This window comes from Macaca mulatta, chromosome 14 (assembly GCF_049350105.2).
Source record: "Macaca mulatta isolate MMU2019108-1 chromosome 14, T2T-MMU8v2.0, whole genome shotgun sequence".
Classification (NCBI taxonomy): domain Eukaryota; kingdom Metazoa; phylum Chordata; class Mammalia; order Primates; family Cercopithecidae; genus Macaca; species Macaca mulatta.
The window spans coordinates 57,834,523-57,858,226 of NC_133419.1; the positions used below are offsets into that span (position 1 = coordinate 57,834,523).

Below are 23,704 nucleotides of genomic sequence, written 5' to 3' on the forward strand. Positions count from 1 at the left end.
ATAACATATATTATTATATATGATACATGTACTCACATACACATACTATGGAATATTATTCAGCCATAAAAAGGAGAAATTCTGCCATTTTTGAAAACGTGAATGGAACTCAAGAACATTATTCTAAGTTAAATAAGCCAGACACATAAATGGAAATATTGCATGATCTCACTTATGAAATTTAAGTGGTCAAACTCATAAAGAGAGTAGAAAGATGGTTGCCAGGGATTGAAGGTGTTTGAGAAAAGAGAGGATTTGGGTCAAAGAGTACAAACTTTTGGTTATAAGATGAGTAAGTTCTTGGCAAATAATGTATGGCATAGTAACTATAGGTAATAATGATGTATACTTGAAATTTGATAAGACAAGAGATATTAAGTGTTCTCACCACACATACACACACAATAACTATGAGGTGATGGGTATGTTAGCTTGATTCTATTGTTATTGCATGTCAATAAATTTTTTAAAAATCATGTTGTACATCTTAGATACAATTTTTGATTATCAATCATGCCTCAATAAAGCTGGAAATAAAATAATATTGCTTTTGTATATTATCTTTGTATATAGAGATCTTATTAAATTAGTAGTAGTTTGTTTTATAGATATCTGAGAATTTCCTGCTTGAATTGGAAACAAAGGAGAGTTTAAATTCTTCCTGTTTAATCTTTATATTTTTTGTTACTTTCTATTGCCTTATTTCAATACCTGGTACTTCTAATATAATGTTGAATAGAAGGAGTGAGGCTGGACCTTCTTGCCTTTTACCCAAATGTGGATGGAAGTCATTTAATATTTTACCACTAAGAATGATGTTAGTTGAAAGATTTTGTAGATACTCTTCCTCATTTTTTGTCACTATAGTTGTTACTGCTCTCTCTTCCCCTTTCCTGCATTTTTGGATTATTTGAACTTTTAAAAAAGTCCATTTGCACTTTTCCATTGGCATTTTTGGCATACCTCTTTGCATTACTTTTTAAATGATTGCTTTCAGAATTATAACATATGCTTCTAAATTTTTGGAGTTTACCTAGAGTTAATTAACTCACATAAAATATACAGACTTTGAGACCTTATATGCTTATTTTCTTCGTGCCACCTTTATGTTATAGTTGTCATATGTCTTACATCTCTGTACATAAATACCCCACAAGGCAATATTACAATTTTTATTTGCTGATTTATATGAATTTGAAAGGAATTAAGAGAAATACAGTGTTTTTTCTTAGCTTTATTGAGCTATAATTAACACATAAAAATTGTATCTATTTATGGTGTACAATGTAATATTTTGACATATGCATACATTATGAAATGATTAAATCAAGCAAATTAACATATCCATCATTTCACAAACTTATAAAATTTTTGTGATCAAAACATTTGAGATCTATTCTCTTAATTTGTAAGTATATTTTATTAAATATAGTCACCATGCTGTACAATAGATAGCCAGAAAAATATAATACATCTTTATATTAAACCAGCTTTTTACCATTTTAGATTATTTTCATACATTCCTACAAACAAGAGATTCCCTTTCTCCCCTTGACATTCTGCTTCTTGGTTGTATGATCAAGGTCACTTCTGTAACAACAGTGTCTTAATTCTACAGGAACAAATGAGAGGCCCAGAGATTGCCTTCCAGAACTGTCCATCTGAAAGATCAAGGCAGAGTGTGTTTGCATCGAATTCCAGCCATTATTGGTTGGGGTTGCCCTTAGGAGAATTTACGGCTACCACATCTAGGATGTGCTTGCATGAGGACTAAGCAGGCTTCTAATGGTTTCCTAAAGGTCTTAGGCTTCAGATAAGACGTGGAGCATTCAAGCGGAGTGTTTTAGTGATTAGCACTGGAAGCAGGAAACTGACAATGTGGATTGGAATCACCCAGCACAAGATGCTTGAACTCCTCAGTCTCAGTTCTCTCATCTGAAAAAATAAGGGCAATAAAAATACCTCATAAAATTGTTGTAAGGATTAAATGAGTGTAAACTGTTAAGCATAGTTGTTGGTATAAAGCAACCTCTGAATGAATGCTGGTTCTAATTATCTTGGTAGGGTAAACCTGCTTTCTCAAAAGAAGGGCTTCAGGGGTTAAGATAGGAGATTTTAAAATTAGGATTAGCAAGAGAATTAGGGAAAAATTGAGTATTTGGGTTGAAAATACCTGTATTCTACCACTGTCTGCCTATATCATAAGGAACCACTCAAGAGACAACTCTTTGAGATATCAATGGTGAGAGATTATTTCTTATCTGGGAATCATCCAAACATCTATTTTTTGAGACAGAGTTTCACTCTTGTTGCCCAGGCTGGAATGCAGTGGCACAACCTCGGCTCGCTGCAGCCTCCACCTCCTGGATTCAAGCTATTCTCCTGCCTCAGCCTCCCAAGTAGCTGGGATTACAGGCGCCTGCCACCGTGCCGAGCTAATTTTTGTATTTTTAGTAGAGACAGGGCTTCACCACGTTGGCAAGTCTGGTCTCAAACTCCTGACCACGGGTGATCTGCCTGCTTTGGCCTCTCAAAGTACTGGGATTACAGGCATAAGCCACTGCGCCCAGCCTACATCTTTTTAATTTGTACATCTTTATAAAATTTTCGAGGCATTTATTTTCTTAGTTTTGCTCTGATAATTAGTGTATATGTGTTAAAATGTTTTATTATTTAACATTCAACTTTACATCAAGTTCTACCTCATATTCCCCTAAGTTACTTAATGGTACATCTTATAGATAGATATCAATACAACATTCTTTTCAATAAACACATACTGAATAGGTAAAGCTAAGGCTAGTATTTTACATCTGAAGTTTAGTATTGAATATTTCTTAATCATAAATATCATAGTAAACTTGTAACCAGCATTTATTTAAAAAGCAATTTGTTATATTATACCCTCTAATAATTATTAAAGGTTATAGAACTGTAAATGAACACTTAGAGACAACAGAATAAATTGACCACTTGAGAACTGACAGAATCTTGAAAGATAAGTTGTTTATGTGTGTGAATTGAACTGCTCAATATCCGCTACAGAAAATGATCATGTTCCATGAGGCTTTTGAATTCACATTTGAATCTCTAGAGTCTTTTCCTCAAGGGAAAACAAAAATGAAATATAGCTGTATAGCCACCATGGCTTTTATTTGTTACTCAAAGATAAATGAGTTCTCATTTCAAGAGGTAAGACTTTAGCTTTTGTTAATGAATCTGATGTATTGATATTCATTTGCCATTTGAGAACACTTTATTCTCTAAAGTTATATCTGTACTCACAAGCCATAGTGCAGAAACAGGACAGATATAATCAAGCAATAAGCTAGTGAACAACTTTGACAAAATTTCTCTGTTTCCACCATCACTTTCATGTGAATAAACAGGAATAATCCAGTTATCAGAATTCATTGTTTATCTACCCACGAGACAGAAACCCTTACAGTCTTTCAATACTATTCAAACTTTGCACTATGCCATATGCTAATAAACTCGGTACTTTCAAGATGCTTTCAGCACTTACTGGTATTTAAAGTTTTTTTTTTTTTTTTTTTTTTTTTTTTTTTTGAGACGGAGTCTCGCTCTGTCACCCAGCCTGGAGTGCAGTGGCCAGATCTCGGCTCACTGCAAGCTCCGCCTCCCAGGTTTACGCCATTCTCCTGCCTCAGCCTCCCGAGTAGCTGGGACTACAGACGCTCGCCACCTCGCCCGGCTATTTTTTTGTATTTTTTTACTAGAGACGGGGTTTCACCGGGTTAGCCAGGATGGTCTCGATCTCCTGACCTCGTGATCCGCCCGTCTCGGCCTCCCAAAGTGCTGGGATTACAGGCTTGAGCCACCGCGCCCGGCCAGTATTTAAAGTTATAAAGATTTTAATTAAGTGTTTCAAAATGTAAAGATATTAGCAATATGTGTAGAAAGACTTACTTTGTTTATAGGTCTGAATGCTGTTAGCTTCAAGGCAATAACATATTAGACAAAACTTGGGATATAAAGTTAGAAAATTTGGAGATGAGTGTCAACCTGGCCACCAGTTGGGTGATCCTTCTTCAATTTTTAGGTTATACTTTATTCGACTATATATTATGTTGAAAATAATATTATTTTATTCTACACAACTCTAATTAGAAAACATTGTTACAGTGAAAGATATTTGATTTGTTCAAATAAATGTGTTTTATATACTGAATAGCAATCATACTTTTTGCATAGTGATTATATTGATAATTCAAACTACTTGAAAAGTAAAACAATAATATAACATATTCAATTATTAATATTTTTAAAGTATTTAACACATTTATGTGACCTAATTCATAACTGTAATTAGAAATTCCTTTCTGATAAGAGTTAAAAATAAATTGACTTTTCCTTTTCTAAAAAAAATGGCTTATTTCGCTGATACATGTTGTGAAACATGTAATTAACCAAGTGTCTCCCTTACATATTAGCTGTAAGAAGACATAAACGATAAAATGTTATCCACTCATTGCCAGGAGTATTGAATGATTTATGTTTATTTATTGTATAGTTACTAAAAGAATGGGCAGTCGTACTTCCTAGAGTTCATGTTCTAACTGCACCATTTGGTGTGTAACCTTGTACAAGTTACAGAATCTCTTTCAAATTCAGTTTATGCATCCATAAAATAATAATGAAATGAATATTATTTTATGGAAAGTGAACCAAAATTCCTAGCCCTCTGCTTGTCATTTAGTAAACATATAATAAATGTTAGCTATTACTCAAGTCTTTATTACACAACTCTATATGTATACATATTTTTAAATATGAGTCCCTTTTGTTATTCTCAACTATCTTAAATTTTTTAACCTTTGGGTTTAAAGCCACTTTAAGTGCATTTTTGGAAACAATATGACATAGTAAGAAAAAGACATTATTTGGAGGATCTTTTCTGGTGTTTGTGCTAAAAAAAACTTCTTGAGGAGAGCAAGATGGCCGAATAGGAACAGCTCCAGCCTCCAGCTCCCAGTGGGAGCAACACAGAAGACCAGTGATTTCTGCATTTTCAATTGAGGTACTGGGTTCATCTCACTGGGGAGTGCCGGACAATCGGTGCTGGTCAGCTAGTGCAGCCCGACCAGTGAGAGCTGAAGCAGGGCGAGGCATCGCCTCACCTGGGAAGTGCAAGGGGGAAGGGAATCCCTTTTCCTAGCCAAGGGAAACTGAGACACACAACACCTGGAAAATTGGGTAACTCCCACCCTAATATTGTGCTTTACCAAGGGTCTTAGCAAATGGCACACCAGGAGATTATATCCCACACCTGGCCGGGAGAGTCCCACACCCAGGGAACCACCCTCATTGCTAGCACAGCAGTCTGAGATCTAACTGCAAGGCCACAGCAAGGCTGGGGGAGGGGTGCCCACCATTGCTGAGGCTTAAGTAGGTAAACAAAGCCTCTGGGAAGCTCCAACTGGGTGGAGCCCATGGTAGCTCAAGGAGGCCTGCCTGTCTCTGTAGACTCCACCTCTTGGTGGAGTCTGACAGCTGTCTGACAGCTTTGAAGAGAGCCATGGATCTCCCAGCACAGAGGCTGAGATCTGAGAATGGACAGACTGCCTGCTCAAGTGGGTCCCTGACCCCTGAGTAGCCTAACTGGGAGACATCCCCCACTAGGTTCAGACTGACACCTCACACCTCACACAGCAGGGTACACCCCTGAGACGAAGCTTCCAGAGCAAGAATCAGACAGCAGCACTCGCTGTTTAGCAATATTCTATATTCTGCAGCCTCTGCTGCTGATACCCAGGCAAACAGGGTCTGAAGTGGACCTCAAGCAATCTCCAACAGACTTACAGCTGAGGGTCCTGACTGTTAGAAGGAAAACTAACAAACAGAAAGGACACCCACACCAAAACCCCATCAGTACGTCACCAGCATCAAAGACCAAAGGCAGATAAAAACCACAAAGATGGGGAAAAAGCAGGGCAGAAAAGCTGGAAATTCAAAAAATCAGAGTGCATCTCCCCCTCCAAAGGAACGCAGCTCATCACCACCTATGGATCAAAGTTGGATGGAGAATGACTTTGACGAGTTGAGAGGAGATGGCTTCAGTCAATCAAACTTCTCAGAGCTGAAGGAGGAACTATGTACCCAGTGCAAAGAAACTAAAAATCTTGAAAAAAGAATGGAAGAATGGATAACTAGAATAATCAATGCAGAGAAGGCCATAAACGAACTGACAGAGACAAAAACCATGACACGAGAAATACGTGACAAACGCATAAACTTCAGTAACTGACTTGATCAACTGGAAGAAAGAGTGTCAATGATTGAAGATCAAATGAATGAAATGAAGCGAGAAGAGAAGTCTAGAGAAAAAAAAGGAAAAAGAAATGAACAAAGCCTCCAAGAAATATGGGATTATGTGAAAAGACCAAATCTACGTCTGATTGGTGTGCCTGAAAGTGAGGGGGAAAATGGAACCAAGTTGGAAAACACTGTGCAGGATATCATCCAGGGGAACTTCCCCAACCTAGTAAGGCAGGCCAACATTCAAATTCAGGAAATACAAAGAACGCCACAAAGATACTCCTCGAGAAGAGCAACTCCAAGACACATAATTGTCAGATTCACTGAAGCTGAAATGAAGGAAAAAATGTTAAGAGAGCAGCCAGAGAGAAAGGTCGGGTTACACACAAAGGGAAGCCCATCAGACTAACAGCAGATCTCTCGGCAGAAACTCTATAAGCCAGAAGTGGCCAATATTCAGCATTCTTAAAGAAAAGAATTTTCAACCCAGAATTTCATATCCAGCCAAACTAAGTTTCATCAGTGAAGGAGAAATAAAATCCTTTACAGACAAGCAAATGCTTAGAGATTTTCTCACCACCAGGCCTGCCCTACAAGAGATCCTGAAGGAAGCACTAAATATGGAAAGGAACAACCAGTACCAGTCATTGCAAAAACATGCCAAAATGTAAAGACCATCGATGCTAGGAAGAAACTGCATCAACTAACGAGCAAAATAACCAGCTAATATCACAATGACAGGATCAAGTTCACACATAACAATATTAACCTTAAATGTAAATGGACTAAACGGTCCAATTAAAAGACACAGACTGGCAAATTGGATAAAGAGTCATGACCCATCAATTTGCTGTATTCAGGAGACCCATCTCACGTGCAGAGACACACATAGGCTCAAAATAAAGGGATGGAGGAAGACCTACCAAGCAAATGGAGAACAAAAAAAAGCAGGGGTTGTAATCCTAGTCTCTGATAAAACAGACTTTAAACCATCAAAGATCAAAAGAGACAAAGAAGGCCATTACATAATGGTAAAAGGATCAATTCAACAGGAAGAGCTAACTACCCTAAATATATATGCACCCAATACAGGAGCACCCAGATTCATAAAGCAAGTCCTTAGAGACTTACAAAGAGACTTAGACTCCCATACAATAATAATGGGAGACTTCAACATTCCACTGTCAACATTAGACAGATCAATGAGACAGAAAGTTAACAAGGATATCCAGGAATTGAACTCAACTCTGCACCAAGCGGACCTGATAGACATCTACAGAACTCTCCACCCCAAATCAACAGACTATACATTCTTCTCAGCACCACATCGCACCTATTCCAAAATTGACCACATAGTTGGAAGTAAGGTACTCCTCAGCAAACGTAAAAGAACAGAAATTATAACAAACTGTCTCTCAGACCACAGTGAAATCAAACCAGAACTCAGGACTAAGAAAATCAATCAAAACCGCTCAACTACATGGAAACTGAACAACCTGCTCCTGAATGACTACTGGGTACATAACGAAATGAAGGCAGAAATAAAGATGTTCTTTGAAACCAATGAGAACAAAGATACAACATACCAGAATCTCTGGGACACATTTAAAGCAGTGTGTAGAGGGAAATTTATAGCACGAAATGCCCATAAGAGAAAGCTGGAAAGATCTAAACTTGATGCCCTAACATCACAATTAAAAGAACTAGAAAAGCAAGAGCAAACACATTCAAAAGCTAGCAGAAGGCAAGAAATAACTAAGATCAGAGCAGAACTGAAGGAGATAGAGACACAAAAAACCCCCCAAAAAATCAATGAATCCAGGAGCTGATTTTTTGAAAAGATCAACAAAATTGATAGACCACTAGCAAGACTAATAAAGAAGAAAAGAGAGAAGAATCAAATAGATGCAATAAAAAATGGTAAAGGGGTATCACCACCGACCCCACAGAAATACAAACTACCATCAGAGAATACTATAAACACCTCTATGCAAATAAACTAGAAAACCTAGAAGAAATGGATAATTTCCTGGATACATACACTCTCCCAAGACTAAACCAGGAAGAAGTTGCATCCCTGAATAGACCAATAGCAGGCTCTGAAATTGAGGCAATAATTAATAGCCTACCAACCAAAAAAAGTCCAGGACCAGATGGATTCACAGCTGAATTCTACCAGAGGTACAAGGAGGAGCTGGTACCATTCCTTCTGAAACTATTCCAATCAATAGAAAAAGAGGGAATCCTCCCTAACTCATTTTATGAGGCCAACATCATCCTGATACCAAAGCCTGGCAGAGACACAACAAAAAAAGAGAATTTTAGACCAATATCCCTGTTGAACATCGATGCAAAAATCTTCAATAAAATACTGGCAAACTGAATCCAGCAGCACATCAAAAAGCTTATGCAGCATATAAACAGCACTAAAGACAAAAACCACATGATTATCTCAATAGATGCAGAAAAGGCCTTTGACAACATTCAATAGCCCTTCATGCTAAAAACTCTCAATAAACTAGGTATTGATGGAACGTATCTCAAAATAATCAAAACTATTTATGACAAACCCACAGCCAATATCATACTGAATGGGCAAAAACTGGAAGCATTTCCTTTGAAAACTGGCACAAGACAGGGATGCCCTCTCTCACCACTCCTATTCAACATAGTGTTGGAAGTTCTGGCTAGGGCAATCAGGCAAGAGAAAGAAATAAAGTGTATTCAGTTAGGAAAAGAAGAAGTCAAATTATCCCTGTTTGCAGATGACATGATTGTATGTTTAGAAAACCCCACCATGTCAGCCTAAAATCTCCTTAAGCTGATAAGCAACTTCAGCAAAGTCTCAGGATACAAAATTAATGTGCAAAAATCACAAGCATTCTTATACACCAGTAACAGACAAACAGAGAGCCAAATCATGAATGAACTTCCATTCACAATTGCTTCAAAGAGAATAAAATACCTAGGAATCCAACTTACAAGGGATGTAAAGGACCTCTTCAAGGAGAACTACAAACCACTGCTCAGTGAAATAAAAGAGGACACAAACAAATGGAAGAATATACCATGCTCATGGATAGGAAGAATCAACATCGTGAAAATGGCCATACTGCCCAAGGTAATTTATAGATTCAATGCCATCCCCATCAAGCTACCAATGAGTTTCTTCACAGAATTGGAAAAAACTGCTTTAAAGTTCATATGGAACCAAAAAAGAGGCCGCATTGCCAAGACAATCCTAAGTCAAAAGAACAAAGCTGGAGGCATCACGCTACCTGACTTCAAACTATACTACAAGGCTACAGTAGCCAAAACAGCATGGTACTGGTACCAAAACAGAGATATAGACCAATGGAACAGATCAGAGCCCTCAGAAATAATACCACACATCTACAGCCATCTGATCTTTGATAAACCTGAGAAAAACAAGAAATAGGGAAAGGATTCCCTATTTAATAAATGGTGCTGGGATAATTGGCTAGCCATAAGTAGAAAGTTGAAACTGGATCTTTTCCTTACTCCTTATATGAAAATTAATTCAAGATGGATTAGAGACTTAAATGTTAGACCTAAAACCATAAAAACCCTAGAAGAAAACCTAGGTAATACCATTCAGGACATAGGCATGGGCAAGGACTTCATGTCTAAAACACCAAAAGCAATGGCAACAAAAGCCAAAATTGACAAATGGGATCTAATTAAACTAAAGAGCTTCTGTACAGCAAAAGAAACTACCATCAGAGTGAACAGGCAACCTACAGAATGGGAGAAAATTTTTGCAATCTACTCATCTGACAAAGGGCTAATATCCAGAACCTACAAAGAACTCAAATAAATTTACCAGAAAAAAACAAATAACCCCATCAAAAAGTGGGCAAAGGATATGAACAGACATTTCTCAAAAGAAGACATGCATACAGCCAACAGACACATGAAAAAATGCTCATCATCACTGGCCGTCAGAGAAATGCAAATCAAAACCACAATGAGATACCATCTCACACCAGTTAGAATGGCAATCATTAAAAAGTCAGGAAACAACAGGTGCTGGAGAGGATGTGGAGAAATAGGAACACTTTTACACTGTTGGTGGGATTGTAAACTGGTTCAACCATTGTGGAAAACAGTATGGCAATTCCTCAAGGATCTAGAACTAGAAATACCATATGACCCAGTCATCCCATTACTGGGTATATACCCAAAGGATTATAAATCATGCTGCTATAAAGACACATGCACACGTATGTTTATTACGGCACTATTCACAATAGCAAAGACTTGGAATCAACCCAAATGTCCATCAGTGACAGATTGGATTAAGAAAATGTGGCACATATACACCATGGAATACTATGCAGCCACAAAAAAGGATGAGTTTGTGTCCTTTGTAGGGACATGGATACAGCTGGAAACCATCATTCTCAGCAAACTATCTCAAGAACAGAAAACCAAACACCGCAGGTTCTCACTCATAGGTGGGAATTGAACAATGAGATCACTTGGACTCTGGAAGGGGAACATCACACACCAGGGCCTATTATGGCGAGGGGAGAGCAGGGAGGGATGGCATTGGGAGTTATACCTGATGTAAATGATGAGTTGATGGGTGCTGACGAGTTGGTGGGTGCAGCACACCAACATGGCACAAGTATACATATGTAACAAACCTGCACGTTGTGCACATGTACCCTAGAACTTAAAGTATAATAAAAAAAATTTTAAAAAAATAATAAATGCTTATCAAGTATGGTTAACCTCAACATGACTCTTCATCTTAAGACATTTTATTTCACAATAACCTTGTTGCTATATAAATGTCTATATCAAATATTAAACAAGTAATTTGGGGCTTTTCAAAAAGAAATACAAATTGTTAATTTCTGATTTAAATTATAATTAGTATATATCCTTTATTGAATTACATTCAATAAAATATTTGGAAAAAAAAAAAAAACTTTTTTAGAAACATAGACTTGGCCGGGTGTGGTGGCTCACACCTGTAATCCCGGCACTTCGGGAGGCCGAGGCAGGCCGATCACAAGGTTGGGAGATCGAGACCATCCTGGCTAACATGGTAAAACCCCATCTCTACTAAAAATACAAAAAGATTAGTCGGGCATGGTGGTGGGTGCCTGTAGTTCCAGCTACTCGGGAGGCTGAGGCAGGAGAATGGTGTGAACCTGGAAGGCGGAGTTTGCAGTGAGTGGATATCTTACCACTGCACTCCAGCCGGGGCGACAGAGCAAGACTCCCTCTCAAAAAAAAAAAAAAAAAAAAAAGAGAGAAACATAAACTCATCATTTGATGTGAAAAATGTACTGATGTTGAATGTCTTCAAAATGACTTCTAGTGAAAATGAAACCAACAAGTTTTTACTGCTTTAATGTGCTGTTCTCATCATGGGTTCATTTAGTCAGCAGCCACTTCGTCTCATGGATTCCCTGGAAGATGGGAATCACACTGCTGTGATGGAGTGCATCTTACTGGGCTTAACAGATAGTCCAATCCTTGGAGTCATCCTCTTCATGATTATCCTATGCATCTACCTGGTGACCATATCTGGCAATCTCAGCACAATCATTCTTATCAGAATCTCTTCTCAGCTTCATCATCTTATGTACATTTTTCTGAGTCACTTGGCTTTTGTTGACATGGGCTACTCATCTTCTGTCACACCCAACATGCTTATGAACTTCCTCATGGAGAGAAATACAATCTCTTACCTTGGATGTGCCATCCAGCTTAGTTCAGTGTTTTTCTTTGGCACAGTCGAATGCTTCCTTCTGGCTGCCATGGCCTATGATCGCTTTGTGGCAATTTGCAGCCCACTGCTTTATTCAACCAAAATGTCCACACAAGTCTGTGTTCAGCTACTCCTAGTGGCTTATATAGGTGGTTTTCTTAACTCTTCCTCCTCTACCTTTTCCTTCCTGTCTTTATTCTTCTGTGGACCAAATCAAGTCAATCATTTTTTCTGTGATTTTACTCCTTTACTTGAACTCTCCTGTTCTGATACGAGTATCCCTGCAGTCATTCCCTCATTTTCTACTGGCTCCATCATTGTGGTCACTGTGTGTGTCATAGCCCTCTCCTACATCTACATCCTCATCACCATCCTGAAGATGCGCTTCACTGAGGGGCGCCACAAGGCCTTCTCCACCTGCACCTCCCACCTCACTGCAGTCACTCTGTTCTATGGGACCATTACATTCATTTGTGTGATGCCCAAGTCCAGCTACTCAACTGACCAGAACAAGGTGGTGTCTGTGTTCTACGTGGTGGTGATTCCCATGTTGAACCCCCTGATCTACAGCCTCAGGAACAAGGAGATTATAGGGGCTCTGAAGAGAGAGCTTAAAAATATTTTCTAGTGATGTCTGTTCTTTTTTATAATGATTGACAAAGTAATATTCCATAAATAAAGTAATGAAAAGAAATTGAACGTCTGAAACATAGCTGGCCATACATCATTACCAGCATTGAGCTTTTGTTAGTAGTGGGTGGATTTTCAGCTATCAAATAGTAAATCAGAGGCACATAGTAAATTACCTCTACAAAATTAAGTTAAATTTATAATTTTAAAAAGTCAAATGTGTTTATATTTTAAAAATACACAATCTACTGAAAATTCTTTTTAAGATAGAATTTTTGAAAGAAGTTATCTGCTGTAATTAGACTTGAAGACATATGAACTAAAGAGACAAGTCATCTGCTTGCTACACACCTAACAGATACTGTTGATACAGGGGTAGGATAACTTTAGTAAACACTTTTGTTTATAAATGGGGAATACAGGAGTCACATAGCAATCACTGTCCCATAACATTTACAAAAATCAGCTGGATACAAATTGCCATTTTCTTGATCAGGGGCCAGTCATTGGTACCTGTTAAATAGGTTCTTTCTCTCTTGGCTCTGCCCTCTGGGCTTTTGGTTCTATCCTCTGAATCATCCTTCCCTTTCCAGAAAAAAAACCAAAAACCAAAAACAAAAACATGTTATAGCTGAATAGTCTGGATAATCAAAGGGAATGTAATAAGAGACTATAAAATTGTGAGCAGAACTTAGGAAAAGCTTCAAAGGTAATGCCATATTCCAGGGATAGTGATCTGCTGAAAACCTGGAGGGGCAAAAGATGTGGGCAGTTACTAGAACCTGGAGAGCTGTGATGAGAGGACCACCTGTCAGGAGATATGGCATTTGGTGGAGGGTCACGGCCAACTCAGGTGACCCCAAAGGGGAAGAGCCAGAGAAGTACCCAAGCCTCAGTCTCCTCTGCCAGTGTCTCCCAGAAGCCACAGGCAAGGGAGTCTGTTGATGTAGTCCACATAGGTCAGCCTCTTGGTGCTATGTCAAGGTGGAAATGGGTAGACCACTGTGGTCAGAGAAGACTTATTCCACTGTGGTCAGTGGAATAAAACTAGAAATTAATTGCAAGAGGAATTTTGGAAATGATCCAAATACGTAGAAATTAAGCAATATGCTCCTGAATGACCAGTGGTTCAATGAAGAAATTAAGAAAGAAATTCCGAAATTTCTTGAAACAAATGATAATGGAAACACAACCCACCAAAATTTATGAGATATAGCAAAAGCACTACTAAGAGGGAAGTTTATAGCTATAACTGCCTACATCAAAAAAGAGAAAAAGCTTCAAATAAACAATGTAGTGATGAATCTTAAAGAATTACAAAAGCAAAAGCAAGCCTAATGGCAAAGTAGAAGAAAAGAAATAATAATAATTAAAGCAGAAATAAATGAAATTGAAATGAAGAAAACAATACAAAAGATCAATGAAAAGAAAAATTTGTTTTCTGAAAAGTTAACTACAGCCTCTACCTCCTGACTTCCAGTGATCCTCCTATGTCAGTCTCCTGAGTAGGTGGGACTACAGGTATGCACTACCAGACTGGGATGATTTTTAAATTTTTTGTAGAGATGAGGTTTTACCATGTTGCCCAGACAGGTCTCAAACTCCTGGTCTCGAGCAATCTGCCTGCCGTGGACTCCCAATGTTTGCTTTAATGGGTGCAAAGTCTCACTCTGTCACCCAGGCTGGAGTGCAGTGGTATGGTCATAGCTCACTGCAGCTTTGACCTCCTGGGTCCAAGTGATCTTCCTGCTTCAGCTTCGCAAGTAGCTGGGACCACAGGTGTGCACCACCACACCTGACTAACAAAATGTGTATTCCATACAATGGAATATTATTCAACATTTAAAAGAATGAAATTCTGATGCATGCTACAACATGGATGAACCTTAAAAACATTATGTTAAGTGAAAGAAGCCAGTCACAAAAGACCACATGTTATAAGATCCCATTCATATAAAATGCTAGAATAGGAAAATTCATAGGCATGGGAAGATTTGTGTTTGCTAGGGGCTGATAGGAGGTTGGAGTTGAAAGATGGGAAGTGACTGTTAATAGATACAGGGCTTTTTGGAGTGATACAAATGTTCTTAAATTACATAGTGGCAATGATTGAACAAGTGTGAATAAACTAAGTACCACTGAATTACATAAAAGGCAAAAAAAGAAAATGAGGTACACATACACAATGGAGTACTATTCAGCCATAAAAAAGAATGAGATCTTGTCATTTGCAACAACACGAATGGGGCTGGAGATCATCATGTTAAGTGAAATTATCCAGGCACAGAAAGAGAAACATTTCATGTTCTCACTTATACGTGGGAGTTAAAAATCAAAACAATTGAACTCATGGACATAGAGAGTAGAAGGACGGTTACCAGAGGCTGGGGGAGTGGTGGAGGCCTGGTGGTGAGGTGGTGATGGTTAATGTATACAAAAAAGAAATTGAAAGAATGAATAAGACATACTATTTGACAGCACAAAAGGATGACTATAGTCAGTGATAACTCAGAGTGTAACTGGATTATTTGTAACACAAAAGATAAATGCTTGAGGGAATGGATACCCCATTCTCCATGATATGATTACTTCACATTGCATGCCTGAATCAAAACATCTCATGTAGCCTATAAATATATATGCACCTACTATATACCCCCAAAATTAAATAATTAAAAATAAACTATTCTCCAATGTACTCAAGGAGATAAGTACAAGGATGTTTATAATGGCATTGAAAGATATCTCATCAGAAGACATCTCTTGATTTTTACTCTCTCTTGTCCAACTGTGTTATATCTACTTCTGCCCCTTTGTTTCCATTCTTAGTAAATGAGATCTCTATTCACTCAATCAGGCCATAAAATGCAGAATAATCCTTGATACCTTTTTTTCACACTTGCTCCTTTTCCTGGGGTAAAGGATCCCATCCTATTTAAAATAATTGAAATGGAGGGTTCCAGGGTGACTAAATATATAATGGGAGTAGGCAACTGGAAAAGTGGCTATCATGGTGGAATAAATATCTTGCATATTTTGCAGATCCCTCCAATACACATATTCTACACACACACACACACACACACACACACACACACACACACACACACACACACATTTCAATACTAAAGGACTGCTCGAAACGATAAGAAACCAGGTATTATTTTTAGGGAGTAGGTATTAATTAGATATGAACCGAAGAGTTAGGGATACAAATTTTAGTGACTAACATGTAGAGTGAATTAGGAAATTAGATTTAAATAATGGATCAGCATTATAAAAAATGTTCCCTGGCTACGAATGAAATACATGATACAAGGATAGGGGAAGATATTCTAGACATATCAGCATTTGCAGTTACTTTAATTTGAGGATAAAGTAATTTCTCAGAATAATTTATTTTTTCTTCTTCAAGATAGTCAGTCTGTAAGGAGTTGAACATACAATAATAAAAACCATATTCTTAGTCAACCACACTATTACATTTTAGCCTTAGATACATCATTGATGCCACATGTGAATTATCTCAATGGACTGTCATATGAAATTTTACTAGAATTGAGTATGAATTCTCAAGTTCTGACATCTTAACTAGGCATAGGACATGAATAAGATTATTGCTTAGACATAGACCCAAATCAGAAATGAACTTTCTATTTCAAAAAACATAGATGTATGAAAGATAGAAATAAAATTAGAGTAGGTACGTAAGTGCTCATATAGCATGTCAAGAAAAGTGATATGTGGAAATATGGACTTTTGTCAGTTTCCAGCTCTGTCCCTTGTGGTGCAGAACCTTAAGCAATTTAAATACAATCTTGGATCTTTAGTTCCATTACTTTACAAAGAGAATATTACTATACACTTCACAATTGTCTTGTTTTAAATTTTGTCGTGTATATAAAAACACCAAGCTCTGTTTTTGCTTAGCAATTGAAAATTTCTTTGATGTAACTGACTTAAATCCCAGTTGCTTAACTACTGAAAATTTCCTTGGTGAAACTGACAAGTATTTCTGTATCTGTGACCCAGGACAAATATTGTCCATTGATGCATACTTCAACAGTAGGTATGGAATCTAGGCAATTTTCACTGTGCAATAAAATTATGCTTATGCAAAGTTTGATACACTTGGGATATATCACCTTAAGTATATTATCTGTCTGGGGAAATTACACTGACAATTCATAGCAACTGAAAATTGCATGTATACATAATTATGTAAAAGTGTGTGTCTAAAGTATTTTCTAAATTATCAGGGGTTCCATTTATCCTTTCATTTCATTATTCCAAAAAGGAATCATTGCTTTTGGCTGTCATTTCAGTTCTTAAAAAATTATTTTAGATCTATATATACCTTGTTGAGAACCTCACTGTGACTAATGAATGATCCAAGAGAAAGACTTTAATGAGTAAAAATTGCCCAAATTCCATCAGGGAGAATAAATTGCTCCTAACACTTCCCACAGTAGCATTTTATTCATATTACTTGAACAAGACCTATAATATTTTAAAATCTTCCTTAAATTATTTGTTTTAAAGGAAGCTTTTATCTTTAGGATTTTATAGAAGAAATAATATGTCTGAAGTTCGCTCAAAGCAATCAAATGCTAAGTAAAGGAACTTGTGGAGGTATAGATTTTATATATTTTTTGTATATATTTTTAAATGACAAAAAATTATTTTAAAATATCTATGTATGTAAAAAAGTTATGCAAGAATGTTCTTTACATATCTTACTACTGTGAACATTTGAAAAGTGCCTGAATGTCCATTAAATTTAATATGTTACCTTCGAAGTATGTAATGCTATGAAACTATTAAAAAAAAAGAAATTGATTTGCATGTATTCCACAAAATATTAAGACAAAAAGCAAGTTACAGAAAGTATAAGTGATGTGTTTAATAAATATTTTTGTTAAGGGACAACGTGGCTGCTGTTTTTAACAGCAAAATATGTATTTTTGTTTTAAACAATAGTAAAATATGTGAATTGCTATAATTTCAAAATTTTTATTTTAACTTCCATAATCATTAACTATTTCCCTTTAATGCCTGCCTTTTCTTGTCTTATGAAATTTGTTTTTATGAACATAATAATCTCCATTATCTCTTTAAAAATTTAATTATAATTTACATTATGAATAAATTTTTCTTTGAGTATAAGTTCTATTTTGTTTCCCTTTTATGAATTGCTGTTTTTCAACTGTTGTGTAACTATCAATTTTGAGCTCATCTTTGCTGCTTGATATTTTCTACTTTATTGCCCACAACCTCTGCTTATAGGGGAAAATGTAGAAGCATCAATTTTCTTATAGATTTTAGCTAAAGTTGGAAAAAAGCAGGACGTACAGTCAGGAAGTGTGCTATTGTCTGGTCTTCTGTGCTTGACTCCTTTTCTCCAGAGTGCTGATGAGGCTTGGGTAACATAATCCTGTCACTGATGCTTGGTGATTAGGAGGAGATGTGATATAAGAGCTTGGTAAGCACTTTGGGAGGACAAACAGGAAGGATAGCTTGAAGCCAGCAGTTCAAGATCAGCCTGGGCAACATAGCAAGACCACATTTCTACAATAAAAATTATAATTATAAATAAAGGCAGAGCTTGGTAAAGCAGTCTAGCTGCTCCCACTGAAGCACCACAGCTAAACCATTTGTTGGTTGCCCTGATGTCCTTTCAGCTTCTGAAGGGTTAGTGAACTTTCCTGGTGTTAGACCCACTGGTTTTTGACATTATTCTTTTATAGACACACATACACATTCTGAATATATTTTTCTTTCTTCTGATTGTACTTCTCTGAGTTTTATTTCTCATTGATCTGGGAACATAACTCACTTATTTATCATTTAAAACATATCTATTTTAAAAATATATATGCATAGTATATGTACATATATGTGTTTCTATAATTAAGTTTGCTCTAAGTTTGTGTATGTTGATACACAAAATAAGAAGATTATATAATGTTCCAACACTATATATAGATTCTTAGGTTTGTTGTAGTGTTGAAGGTTATTGCATGTGCTCTTTCCTCTTAAACCTGAAGTCTTTCAAAAACTGATGTATATTTTAAAATATTTACATAATTATAAAGGAAAAACATTGAAAGAGAAATAAATTTATAATAATATTTTCCTTCCACAAGATTTACAATTGGTTAGTTAGACATGCAGAGACAATATATTTCTACTTTATAAATCTCTGTGTAGAATAAACATGCACATCCAAAAATTTCTCAAGGTCTTCTCAGATTTTTAATTTATTTTAAAATAAAGTTTGTTAATTTACATTACAGTAAAACATAAAACATTTCCTATAGTTTTAAAAATGTACTGTTGTAAAGTTGTGCATAAGATTAAATAAAAATTAATCTACTTCTATGTCATGTAAGTCATTTGCATAGTTTGTTTTCTCTCATTCTTTTTAATCATGTTGGCCAAGCGTTTTCTATTTGTCAAAACATGCTATAATGGAGTAGCTTTTATCAGAATGATACTCCTGCCAAGAATACATATGTGCTTGCTAAAACTAAAGATAAAAAACTGTTTTAAGGCATTAGAAAGCAACCAACGCAACAAGGCTTTGGAGAAGCCAAAGTCTTAGAAAAAGAGAAAAACAGATTGCAGTGAACTTGAGATTCTCTGTCACATTTCCTCACAACCTGATACTGAGAGACAAAGCAGAAAGTAGTGATTCTGAGTTGGCAGGCTCATGGGAGAAAGTAGATAAAAATTAGTTTAATAATACTATGGCTAGAAGAAGAGGAGAAACTAATACCCTAGAGAAATGAATATCAAAGCGAGGTAAGCCTTTATGTTCTGAAGGCAGTTGCAGATTCTGAAGCTACACAAAGGGAAAGCTTAAGAAAATTTTAAAAAGCATGTATGAAACTAAATAGATAATTAGAGATTTAAGCAATCTTATGAAGCTGAGAATACAAAAGTTAAATTTCAGAGCCTGTCAAAGAGACACCCTTGTAAAAACATCAAGCATTCCATTGGGATTCCTCAAAGAATCTCAGTTCAGCAGAGAAGCTAAATCTATAAAAAAAAAATACGAAATAAGCAATAACTGAAATTGAGGACTCAGTAAATGAATTGAACAGCAGATGACACACAATAAAGGGAGGATTAGTGAACTGTAATAAAGGTCAGTGGAAAATATATAGTTAGAAACGTGAAGAGAAAACAGAATGTGAGGGAAAGAGCATAAGACATGTTTTTAAAAATTAATTAATTAATTTACTTGTTTTTTGAGACGGAGTCTCACTCTGTCACCCAGGCTGGAGTGCAGTGGTACAATCTCAGTTCACCGCAAGCTCTGACTCCCAGGTTCACGCCATTCTCCTGCCTCAGCCTCCCGAGTAGCTGGGACTACAGGCACCTGCCACCACACCCAGCTAATTTTTGTTTTTGCATTTTTAGTAGAGACCAGGTTTCACCGTGTTAGCCAGGATGGTCTTGATCTCCTGACCTTGTGATCCACCCGCCTTGGCCTCCTAAAGTGCTGGGATTACAGGCATGAGTCACCGCACCTGGCCAGTATGTTAAAATTTGTACAAAACTCTAATATACATAGAATTAGAGTTCCAAAAGGAAAGGAAAGGAAATAATGGGAAAAATATATAAATTTAGAATTTTGAAATAAACAAATTTGGGGACATTAAAATAAATCAACTCATAGATTCACAAAACACCACTAAAACCAGTTAAGATGAACACAAAGAAAACCAAATTTACATTTCAGTCAAACTATTAAAAATAAAAGATAAAGAATAAATTAATCTTTAAAGCAAAGGAGAAAAAACATATCACTTTCAAGAGTAATAATAAAACAAATGATTTCTGAATAGAATCCATAGAAACCAGAAAACAATATAATTACATAGTTAGGTTGCTAAAAGTAAAAAGCCTTCCAACTTAGAATTCTATACCCAGCAAAAATATCCTTTAAAATTATGCCAAAATAAAACATTGTGAGACAGACAAACCTTGGAGAATTTGTGGCCAGCATAACTGTACTAAAAGAAAATACTCAAGAAAGTTATTCAGGCAGAAGGAAATTATTTCTATAGAAAACATGTAAAAACAATAATGAATGAAGACTAGTTGAAAAAATAAATCTAAATGTATAAGTATATAAAAGTTCTTGTGGAATTATATATATGTATGCCATTTCTAGGTAATTATTTGTAAGAAACATTAAAGTCATCTGGCTTATATATATTTACAAAATATATGAAAATTAAAAATAAAAATGATAGAAAATATATGCAATGTAAATTGTAACCCCCCAAAAGCTGGAGTAGTTATACCAATGGCCTATAAGGCAATATATAGTTATAGAGATGAAGGGGAGCATTTATATTGATAAAATATTTAATCATCCAGAGAAACATATGTAGATTTATTTGTACAAAGCAACAAAGCTTCAAAATATAGAAATTATAAAAACTGATGGAATTAAAGGAAAATTTTGTTTAAAAACATAATTGTAGGCTTTTCACAAAGCTCATGACTGACAGAAACTGACAAAACTCAGTAAGAATGTAGAAGATTTGAAATCTTCAGTTAAATTTAATCCCGTTGGAATGTATGTACTACTACATCAAATACCAGCGTAATACATTTGTTATAATTACACATGAAACATTTTTTAAAAAACTGATTGTATATGGAGCCACAAATCGAGTTTCAGGGTTTTTTTAGGTCTTTAAATATTTTAGAACACGTTCTCTGGCAAAAGTGTAATTTAAACAGTCCCAACATTTTGGGAAATAAGCAATACATTTGTTAATGATACAAAAGTTAAACAAGAAATCATGATAAAAATCAGATACGTTCAATTAAATAACTAAAATATAGCACATTAAATAAGCTAAGGTAATGATGAGAAGGAAATTTATAGCCATCTTTTACATGATATATTGCAAAATAGAGGCTGAAAACAATGATCTAAGTCTTTTTCTCAAGAGTTTAGATAACAAACACTAAATTAAACCCAAAGAAATAAAGATGAAGATAATAAAGACATATAAAAATGTATGAAATAGAAAATTCATGTACAATGCAGAAAAACACAAGTAAAAAACTTCATTACTTGAAAATGCTAATAGTATTGATAAACATCTAATAAGACATTAATAAAAATATAGGAATTACAAACATTGGGAATGAAAAGGTGACATTGCTGATCTTAAAGAACATAAGAAGTAAAAAGATATAAGTTTAAAGCATAAATGAACAGGTAAACTATTATGAAGAACATCTTATCAAAAATGACATTAGAAAGCAATTGAAAAACTAAGTATTTATTAAAGAAAATGAGCCTTGTGGGGAAAAACTTTTCCACAAAAGTGGAAGGCCCAGATGGCTGCAATGTTGATTCCCTTCAAATATTTAGGACATAAATAGCATCAATCCTGTAAAAAATTCTTCTGAGAAAAGGCATCAAAGAAACTTTTTCCAAATCATGCTTATATTTTGATACCCCAACCTGAAAATTTCATTTCAAGAGTGAAAAACCACAGGCAAAACTCTCTCATGAACATAGGTGAAAATATGCTAAATAAAATATCAAATCAACTCCAGTAATAACAAAATGGATAAAAAAGCAACTCAAGTTGGATTTTTTTTTTCCAGGAAATCTAGATTGATTTAACATTTATAAAATAATCAAAGTGGAACTTGCATCTCTGAATTAGGATGTAGAAGGATGTGAAAAACCTTTGATCACGTGGTAACAAGAAAAACCTAGACAACATGGAAATCACATGTGTATATGCAATGAACCAAGAATAAAGGATTCTTGAAAGCCTAATGGACACATTTCCACACAGGTGAGCAGAGAACTGTAGCAGGTTGCATACCTGAGGCAGGTGCATAGTCTGGCCCGCCACACACTGAGACTAAAGGGATGAGAAGGAATCAGTCAGTCCTCGGGTGACAGTGTGGACTTCCTGGACAGAGAGAAATTTAGAAGAAATCCAAATGCAAAAATAAATCATTTCACCCACTAATACCCTTAAATTTACCTAGAAAGCAGCAGTGGAGGAGGAGCTGGTAACAAGAGAGCAATCCCATAGTTCCATACATTTTCACAGTGAATGAATCTGTGGGCCTTGCCTGTGTTGAATTTATAGATGAAATAAAAAAGAACCATAAAATTATAGCCCAACTCTGAATTTCAAAGGTATAAAGCATCTAGAAGATAACATGAGAGAATATCTTTGTGACCTTAGATTAGGGAAAGATTTCTCAAACTTGTCACCAAAGCATTAAACATTAAAGAAAAGATCATTAAATTAGACTTCCTTAAAATTAAAAACTTTTTTCATCAAAAGATATAAATAAGAGCAACATGGCAAACTTCACAATGGGAATATACCTTGAAAATATACAAATCTGACAAAGGATTCATGATAGACTGTAAGAACAAATCAAAAAGAAAAGTGAGAATAAAATTGGCAAAAGACCTGAAAAGACACTACACAAAAGAGGATATAAAAATGGCTGATAAATGTATTTATTTAGATGTCCAACATAAGAGGTCCAAAGTGATTAATGTCAACACTGCCTGACTATTTCATTGTAAAAACTGGTGTCAGTTCCTGGATTCAATGGTGTTACCCTTTTCAAAAACCATAGGTAAATAATTTCATCGTCCAGAGTGCTGAGTGACCAGGACTTCTTTAAACTTGTTCCTTCCATAGGTTGTCTTCAGATCCCCGACTGTTTGCAAAGCATTATGCTTCCACCAACTTACATGCCATAAACGTTGAATTGAGGGTAAATTATCATCCATTCTTGCTCTAGGACTCATGTGACACACATCACTTTTGTAATAATTGGAAAACCACATTTTAATTTTTAAGAATGATTAATCAGAAATTATTACAGAGGAGGTTCTGGAGGTGGGGAGGCCATTCAGGAGGCTAAAAACTGGTATCCAGACTCAATCATAAACAGCTAAAGTAAACCAGTGACAGAAGTAGTGACCATGAACACCTTCTTAACACATACTACGAAGAAGAATGACAGTTGTATTCC

General features: G+C 35.9%; 1 protein-coding gene across 1 annotated transcript; it reads left to right on the forward strand.

The window, feature by feature from the left end:
- The first annotated feature begins 11,714 nt into the window (after nt 1-11,714).
- LOC100427521 (olfactory receptor 5P76-like) lies at nt 11,715-12,653 on the forward strand. The gene has a single exon (XM_015114937.3). The coding sequence runs from the start codon at nt 11,715-11,717 to the stop codon at nt 12,651-12,653; it is 939 nt and encodes a 312-aa protein (XP_014970423.3).
- The last annotated feature ends 11,051 nt before the right edge of the window (nt 12,654-23,704 follow it).

Coding starts and splice junctions, on each gene's coding strand:
- LOC100427521 (XM_015114937.3), top strand. CDS start 11,715: ATGGATTCCCTGGAAGATGGGAATCACACTGCTGTGATGGAGTGCATC.